The sequence below is a fragment of the Rosa rugosa genome, chromosome 6, assembly GCF_958449725.1.
Source record: "Rosa rugosa chromosome 6, drRosRugo1.1, whole genome shotgun sequence".
Lineage (NCBI taxonomy): Eukaryota > Viridiplantae > Streptophyta > Magnoliopsida > Rosales > Rosaceae > Rosa > Rosa rugosa.
This window is the reverse complement of record NC_084825.1, coordinates 23,248,350-23,257,758: the sequence shown is the minus strand read 5'-3', so window position 1 is coordinate 23,257,758 and position 9,409 is coordinate 23,248,350. Positions and strand designations below refer to the sequence as shown.

Here is a 9,409-nt window from a genome sequence, read left to right as displayed (position 1 = left end):
ATGTTTCCTACCCACATGAAGAAAGCTAGATGCTTTTCTCTTTTTCCTTGGATATATTTTTCTGCTCCAATAGATCATCATCACTTCCATACTTCTACACCTTCATGCCTTGCTTTCATTTCATCATTACTCCATCTTTTCCATATTTTACAAACCACTTTCATTATTTTTCTTCCATTTATCATTTCACTCTTCTTTTTCTTCCCTATATAAACACCTTCTCCTCTCACTCTAAACACAATTCCTTCATCCATTTCATCTTCTTTGTCTCTCCATTTCCATTCCATTTTTCTCTCCATTCTCTAGTTGCAAAATTCTGCGTTTTCAAGTAAGAAGAAGAAGAAGAAGAAGGAGCCGGGAATATCATATCCTCCATCGTCCACCTTGAAGGCTTGCTTCCAAGATTCAAGATTTCAACGTTTCAAGCACTCCATCTCCATCTCCAACTCACGGTGTAATTCATTCTTTTTCCTTATTTAATTTCGTAGGAATTTGTTTCTAGTTAACAATAACATTAAGGGCAAAGTTTAAGCCCAATTTCTATGTTTGAATAAAAATTGTGATTTCTTTATGTTGATTTTTATGTTGCTTATGTGAGATTGCTTAATTGATTTTGGATTATGGAAAACTTTTATATGTATGTGTTCTTTGATGGCCAACTTAGGATATATGCATGTAATTGGTGCTAGATTTAAGTAGTAAAGGCTTTGGACAAAAGTCGAAATCAATTAAGGAGGATTGCAAATAGATGGACTTTTTCATACTAGGTTGTGCACTTTGGTTGACATCCTTTCTTTGTTCTTCATGCATTGAATGTGTTCTTGATTAGCTAGTTTTCTAGACTATGATTGCATGTTCAATAGGTTTAATTTAGGTGCTTTCACTTAGATTAAATATTCAAGGAAAGTAAAATATGGGAAATCATTTGCTTCGAATGTTTCACATGGTCAACTTATTTCTCATGACATAGATAATCAACTATAGGAATTGTAATTGGATTTCATTCATATGATTGTAGTTTTGATCTTTGTTTCTTGTGTTCCACCCTTATATATGTGTTTTTACACTTTCTTTATTTCATTTAATTTTAATTCCAATTCTATAATCTCAAAACCCCCCTTTTTATATTAACTTGTATATATTTTTATTCTTTATTTTATTTTTGTACATAATACTTTTTACTTTATTATTTTAATTCTTTATTTGTTTTTTTGACAATGACAGGTGTACCCTCAATCCCCGGAATAGAACGATCCCTATTTGCTTATACTACTAACGATGTTTTCAGGGTTAAATTATGCGCTTGCTTTGAGCGTATCAATTTTTGGCGCCGTTGCCGGGGATTGAAAAATCACTTGTTTTTGTTTATAATTGTTGTATATAAACTGTTTGATACTTAGTTTAAATTAACTAGGTTGTTTTTTTTTATTGTTGAAAACGAATTTAATTGTAGGTTGTAAATTAAAGAAGGAATAGGTGAAGTCGTGTTTATTAATATTGGCCTAAACCCCTTATTGGTACCTAGTTCAGGTCCCTTAAGGTTGAGGGCGGCCTTTATTAACATTCATTGAACTGTCTAACACACTTAGGACCTTTTACATCCTAGTAAGAATATCCTATGTGAGATGGTGTCTAGGAAGGGGACAACGTTCATGACGGGTTTTTGAATCCAGAAGTGCTTATAAATGGGCTTAGCTCATGCCAAAATGGATTTTTCCTCTCGTGTTCACCCTCCCCTACCTGGCCATTTCAGTAAGGTTGCCCAACGGATGTAGGAGGGACTTTGTGTCTAGACGACTATACTTGGGCCGCACGTCCACTTGATTTACCGCTTGGAATTAGATTTGATATCAATAATGTTTATAACAAAAGAAATACTTGTGCATACTCTTTACGTGTAAATTATTTTGTTGTTTCACACTTTATACTTGTAAAAATACTTTTTACGTTTTATACTCACTTGTGTACTTAACTTGTGTCTTATGTACAAAATACTTGTTAATTATACTTGTAGTTTGTAATTCATAGTTACTTGTTTTTTTTTTTTTTGTATTTCTTTGTTAATATTAAGTTACTAACTTTATTTAATGTAGGTACCGTCTGGCTGCAAGACGTAAAATACAAGCGCTGCTTGGGAGGCAACCCAATTCAGAATATAATCAGATTTGCTTTCTCTTCCCCTTTTACTCCTCCATTTTCTTTTTGTTTTAGTAGTTATTTTCGTAAATTCCATCCCTATATGCTTACTTATTTCATTGCATGCTTTTAATTGATTACATTGAGGATAATGCAATATTTAAGTGTGGGGGAAGGGATTTATATTTTTGTCTTTCATTTTGAATCCTATAAATATTTTTGTCTTTCATTTTGTGTCCTATAAATATTTTTGAGTCCTATATTTTTTAATAATAATAAAAAAAAATAAAAAAAAAATAAAAAAAAAATAAAAATAAAAATAAAAATAAAATAAAATGCATTCATTCAGTCTTATTAAATTCAGCTTTTTACAAAAAAAAAAAAATAATAATAATAAAAAAAAAAAAATTTAAAAAAAAATAATAATAAAAAAAAAAAAATAATAAAAAAAAAAAAAAATGCATTCATTCAGTCTTATTAATTTCAGCTATTTACAAAAAAAAAAAATAATAATAATAATAATAATAATACTCTATACTAAGCCATGTCTGCATCTCTGTAGGAGTTGAGGCTGAGCTCAAGGGAAATGTGAGAGCCACCGCCATAACCGCTACCTCCCTCGGAAGTAGTCTTCATGATGCCCAAGATGTCCTCACCATGCATGGGGAACAATGGAAGGGTTTCAATCTCCTGGTGATCTCCTCCTCGTTGTTGCAGGGATGTTTGTCCTCCTGTTGTGCCAAAAGAGTTGTACTGGTATTAGTGTTGAAGTGTGAGGAAGAATATAAAACAAAATTTAAATCAAGAAATCCTTCATTACCAGTAGAATCGGTGGAACCAAAGTTGAGATTAATGGATCTACCATCATCAGTAGAACTAGTGGACCCAAAATTGATGTCAATGGATCCACCAGCTGGCCCAAAATTGATGTCGATGGATCCACCAGCACCAGTAGAACCAGTGGACCCAAAATTGAGATCAATGGATCCACCAGTACCAGGAGAACTAGTTCCCATGGGCACTTGAGCAGCCTGATTGCACCTCTTCATCTGCTTCTCTCGAGCCCTGACATTCTGGAACCAAAAATAAATGTTCTTGCCCTCAACATGTCCATACTGGTTCAGCTGGAGACAGATCTCGTGAATATGCTCTGTAGTTGGGCGCTTAACTCCCTTGTCGTAGTAAAGATCCTTGAGGATCCTTATTTGATCTGGAGTAGGAACCCACCTGGCACGGCTTCGCCAGAAATCTGTGTTGGCACTACTCCCGGCTGCTTGGTTGTTTCCTCCATCCTCGATTTGTTGCTGGGTTTGTAGCTCCATCAGTTGCAGAGTTCGTGGTTCCATGGTGATGGGTTGAGGGGATGTGAAGATCGAAGAGTAAAGTTGTCAAGTGTTTGAAGGAGTTGTTGTTAAAGGGATTAAGGATGATGATGGTGTGTTGGAGATCTGAAAGTTCAGAGGAAAGATGGGATTGAATCAACTAGATGGGAGAGAAGATCAGAAGAGAAGGATTGAATCGAAGAAGAAATATTTTGAGTTTTGAAAGAAGAGGAAAGCTGAAGAGTTGGGAGAGAGGGGCTGGAACTCAGGAGAGATTTTCGTTCCTTTGGAGTGAACAGTTGCGCCCTCAGAATGCACCTATTTATAGAGCGAGGTGAGCAGATCTCCACCGTTGGATGGACGATTCCTGTGATTCATTCTACGCGTTGGATTAAAGTCGCCCTGAAACCCGGAAAAGTTGTTGGCGCGTGGAGAGCGTGTAAGGGGACCGAGGGAATCTCGAGGCGCTGTGGCAGACAGCTGTAGCCGAAAGCAGATTTGACTGCCGTAAATCACGGAAGGGATAAGCCGTGACACAAGTGGGCCGTACTTGGGCCTGTCTCGGATCAAGGCATCACTGTAGCTGTGGGTGGAGGCCTGATGGGCCGAGTTTCAGAAACAGTTTTGGACATGATGGGCCGAGTTTCTGAAACAGTTTTGGATGAGTTGGGCTGGGTTTCTGCAACAGTCTTGGATGTTTTGTGCCGAATTGTTGAAACAGTTGAAACAGTTGGTTTAAATAAAAGGATTGGTATGGATAATAACGTGAGCAGCCGTGCTCGAGTGGTTGAGTGTAAAGTTCGTGTACAAGAGGTCTGAGGTTCGAACCTCGCCTCTCGTTTATTTTTATTATGTTCGTTTATGACATAATAAGTATAAAATTTGTACACATTATATTAAGCACAGCTTGTGCTCCAGTGGTTGGGGACAAAGGTTTCGTGTAGCAGGTTAAGGTTTCGAACCTTGCCTCCCCCGTTTTTTTTTTATTTATGTCACTCCATCAGAACCCTCCTCCGAAGGCTGAAACCAGCAAGAAGGCTGCCACTCGCCCGCATACCGCTCCTCCAAAGGAGTAAATGGAGGTACAAGTCTAGGCTGAAAGACTTTAAACATTAAGCGCTGCATGGGAGGCAACCCATTTCAACCGTAGCTGTGGAGGAGCCATCAACGCAGATTTGCTCTCTTAAACTCTATCTCCTCTATTACTATTTTCTGATTGTATCTTTGTTATTTGCGTTTTTAGTTTTTGTTTTTAGGTTTTCTTGAGTTAATCATTCCATTCACATGATAATTGTTCATTGCATGCTCTAACTTGTTTAACATTGAGGACAATGTATGATTTAAGTGTGGGGGGAAGGATTAATGCTTGTAGTTAGTTTTTGTCATAAAAAGAAAACAAAACAAAAAAATCGAAAAATGTCAGAAATATAAAAAATTTCGTTGCTTTTGTTTTTGTTTTGAGTCTTAGGATGCCTTTCAACTGTCTGGGATGATTCTATATCTCTGAAATCATGACTAAAAGAGGATCACAACATTGAGATGATTTTAAACATGGTATTCTTTGGTTAATTGAGATATATGAAAAATGTGTGCCTTGTAGTGGATTGCATGACCTTGGTACAGAATATGAGCATGTTAAGATGAGTTGTGATTCATAAAGCCATGTGAGATAATTGAACCATGTCCCTTTTTCTTGGAGTGAAATGAAAAATATATTCTTAATTTCTTGGCGATGTTTTGATGATCTCATTATTCTTTCATCTTGATTAACTGCTTGCCATAGATTAAGTTTAATGGACTAGAGAATGCTAGAATTCGCTCTTGTGCTTGTTGAGACGTGATATCAATACATGGCCCTGATTCTGGAAGGGATAGAGGTTCTCTAGGAATTACCACCATTGCCAAATAAACTTGTGTCCCCATTTGTGCCCGTCGTGGGACCCCCCTAGATAAGCCCCTTTGAGCCTACATTAAGCCTTTTCGTTCATCACCCTTAAAATCCTTAACCATGAAGCTTAGTATAGTTACAACCCTACCCTTTGTTCTAAGGACTTAGTGGAGCTATCTTTTGAGACATACTACATGGGTTTGGTGCTAAGGATGAAGATTGAGAAGAGGTGAAAGTTCAAGTGTGGGGATAGACTTGTCCATAAAGAAAAAGATATGTTGAAGCCGTGAAAAATGAAAAGAAAAGAGAAAAATTGTGTACGGCTAAAAAGAAAAAAAGAAAAAAAAATATATGTTTATGGACTTTCATCCCCCATACTTAGTGATTTTGGAGTTTGCTTTGAATTGAAGGCCCACTACAGAAAAATTTGGCCTTTGTCCATTTCACTAGAGTTCAAGGGAAGTTTATATTGAAGATTGGGCCCAACATGAAGACATTTGGCCCTCTTATATTACCTCTATGGAGAAGTGACGTTTTTGCAATGCCTTGGTGAAATATTTCGAGATCTCTACATTCATATGAGCTCTGCTAGGTTTTTAGGACACTTTGATAATCCTTACCTTTCATTTCTTTAAACCTTGAGCCTTAGCCCCATTACAACCTTTGAGAGGACCTTCTTGATCCTTAAGATGGGACAGCCTTTGATGTGGAGATGAGTTACAAGAGTTGAACCTATGACTTGGGTCCATTCGTGCAAGTAGTTGATATCCTTCATGAGATCTTTTGAAAAAAATTATATTCACAAAGTGCTTTTCGTTTCTTATATATGTGAGCTATTTGACTGCCTTAAAATATGTTCTCTCACATATAAATGAGTGATTATAAGCTTTTAAGCATTGCCTTGATCTGAGAGAAGAAAGAGTGGATATACCTTGTGAGGATATGAATCATACTTGTCTGAAGCATGCTAAGCTAAACCCCAATCACCATTGTTACAACCAAGTCCTACTTGTGTATGTGTGGATCATATGTTTTAATTAACTCTCGAATGCTTAACATTGATTCTTGGTTGAGTGCTAATCTTGGTGTTGTGAAAGTAAGAGATTTCTGAGACAATATGTTAAAGGGCAATAGAGGTCTTTGTGATGTCAACATCTTGGTCTTTGTCTTTGAATTTACTCTTTTATGTGTGACATTTTTTTTCTTTGTGTTTTGCTTTGTGTTTTACGTTTTTGGTTTCTTTGAGTCTTTGTGTTTTTGTTTCCATACTTAGTCATTTTTTTCGTTGGTTTCTTTGTTTTGTGTCATAGTCTTTTTGGTTTGTTAGTTTTTGATTTTGCTAAGGGACTAGCAAAAGCTAAGTGTGGGGGAATTTGATAGGAGCATTTTAATGTGGTATTTTAATAGTTAATTCCTCACATTTTGCTTAGTTAATTCCTTAACGAATCGATTTTTAACTTAATTTCTATTTTTTTAGGTACATTGGAGTAGATGATGATGAAATGAGCATTAGGTCCATAATTACCTATAAATGATGAAGAAAAATGGAAATGTACTAAAAGGTCAATTTTACACATTTTCCTACTCCGGCTAGGAGAAACCAAGCCAAGCAAGGAAGAAGGAGCGGCCGCCTGACCAAATGAACTTCAAATGAGCTGAAACTTTCCAGATCCATTCTAGACATCCTAAGGATCGTTTCTTATGAAGAGTGCCAGAGCTAGAATTGAGTGGAAGGCCTTCAAACAGTCAGCCCAATTTCCTGCAGAAGCAAAACTGGAAAACTGGACCTGTAAGAGGTCCAGCAGCATTTTCGGCCCAACCACATGGAATAAAAATCTGAAATTTTACCAGGGTGATCTACACTCATAATGGAACATTTTTTATGAAGAGGTCATAGTGAAATTGGGAATGCTTGTTGGAGAAATAATTGAAGGAATAAAGGGGCAGAAACTGATCTAAAAAACAGCTCAACATCACATGTTCATGTTTCCTACCCACATGAAGAAAGCTAGATGCTTTTCTCTTTTTCCTTGGATATATTTTTCTGCTCCAATAGATCATCATCACTTCCATACTTCTACACCTTCATGCCTTGCTTTCATTTCATCATTACTCCATCTTTTCCATATTTTACAAACCACTTTCATTATTTTTCTTCCATTTATCATTTCACTCTTCTTTTTCTTCCCTATATAAACACCTTCTCCTCTCACTCTAAACACAATTCCTTCATCCATTTCATCTTCTTTGTCTCTCCATTTCCATTCCATTTTTCTCTCCATTCTCTAGTTGCAAAATTCTGCGTTTTCAAGTAAGAAGAAGAAGAAGAAGAAGGAGCCGGGAATATCATATCCTCCATCGTCCACCTTGAAGGCTTGCTTCCAAGATTCAAGATTTCAACGTTTCAAGCACTCCATCTCCATCTCCAACTCACGGTGTAATTCATTCTTTTTCCTTATTTAATTTCGTAGGAATTTGTTTCTAGTTAACAATAACATTAAGGGCAAAGTTTAAGCCCAATTTCTATGTTTGAATAAAAATTGTGATTTCTTTATGTTAATTTTTATGTTGCTTATGTGAGATTGCTTAATTGATTTTGGATTATGGAAAACTTTTATATGTATGTGTTCTTTGATGGCCAACTTAGGATATATGCATGTAATTGGTGCTAGATTTAAGTAGTAAAGGCTTTGGACAAAAGTCGAAATCAATTAAGGAGGATTGCAAATAGATGGACTTTTTCATACTAGGTTGTGCACTTTGGTTGACATCCTTTCTTTGTTCTTCATGCATTGAATGTGTTCTTGATTAACTAGTTTTCTAGACTATGATTGCATGTTCAATAGGTTTAATTTGGGTGCTTTCACTTAGATTAAATATTCAAGGAAAGTAAAATATGGGAAATCATTTGCTTCGAATGTTTCACATGGTCAACTTATTTCTCATGACATAGATAATCAACTATAGGAATTGTAATTGGATTTCATTCATATGATTGTAGTTTTGATCTTTGTTTCTTGTGTTCCACCCTTGTATATGTATTTTTACACTTTCTTTATTTCATTTAATTTTAATTCCAATTCTATAATCTCAAAACCCCCCCCTTTTTATATTAACTTGTATATATTTTTATTCTTTAAATCATTTGCTTCGAATGTTTCACATGGTCAACTTATTTCTCATGACATAGATAATCAACTATAGGAATTGTAATTGGATTTCATTCATATGATTGTAGTTTTGATCTTTGTTTCTTGTGTTCCACCCTTATATATGTGTTTTTACACTTTCTTTATTTCATTTAATTTTAATTCCAATTCTATAATCTCAAAACCCCCCTTTTTATATTAACTTGTATATATTTTTATTCTTTATTTTATTTTTGTACATAATACTTTTTACTTTATTATTTTAATTCTTTATTTGTTTTTTTGACAATGACAGGTGTACCCTCAATCCCCGGAATAGAACGATCCCTATTTGCTTATACTACTAACGATGTTTTCAGGGTTAAATTATGCGCTTGCTTTGAGCGTATCACTCCACAAGTCCACCAAAATCCTATTGCCAATAGAAACCAAGCACAAACATATCAAATTAATCTCATTCAAACCGGCCTGTACCAACTATATGGTCAAGCACTGCTAAAGGATTATAATAAGAATGGCATCAATCAGCCTGAGATCATGAGAATATCACAAAGAATTCTCATGAGCATTTAAAACTTCTTTCTCATATGGAAAGATATCAAAACAAGGGCTTCACTCTGAGACGACAAAGTATGATAGTCAAAATTGGGTAAACTAATTGCTTGAAAACTAAATACAGAATTGGGTAAACTATTGATTTCATTCAAATCTTTAAAGCAGATTTGTAATTACAGAATGGATATGTATTTCCCAACTAACGGAACTTATCAATATGTCAACTTAGGAATCAGTCTTAGGAGTGCAGGCATGTTCGCATCCTAATATAGGAGTGCAGTGTAACTTGAATCCTAATCAAAACTGAAGATCAATCTCAATAAGTCTGACGATGTTATGCTTTACTCAATTAACCAAAC

General features: G+C 35.5%; 1 protein-coding gene across 1 annotated transcript; it reads right to left on the bottom strand.

Moving 5' to 3' along the window:
• Nucleotides 1–2,580: 2,580 nt before the first annotated feature.
• On the bottom strand, nucleotides 2,581–7,904 carry LOC133717737 (protein WUSCHEL-like). Its single transcript, XM_062144458.1, has 2 exons — nucleotides 2,957–7,904; nucleotides 2,581–2,867 (listed from the first exon to the last, which is right to left on the bottom strand). Exons 1-2 carry the CDS (start codon nucleotides 3,480–3,482, stop codon nucleotides 2,674–2,676), a joined length of 720 nt encoding a protein of 239 aa, XP_062000442.1. The 5' UTR covers nucleotides 3,483–7,904; the 3' UTR covers nucleotides 2,581–2,673.
• Nucleotides 7,905–9,409: the final 1,505 nt, after the last annotated feature.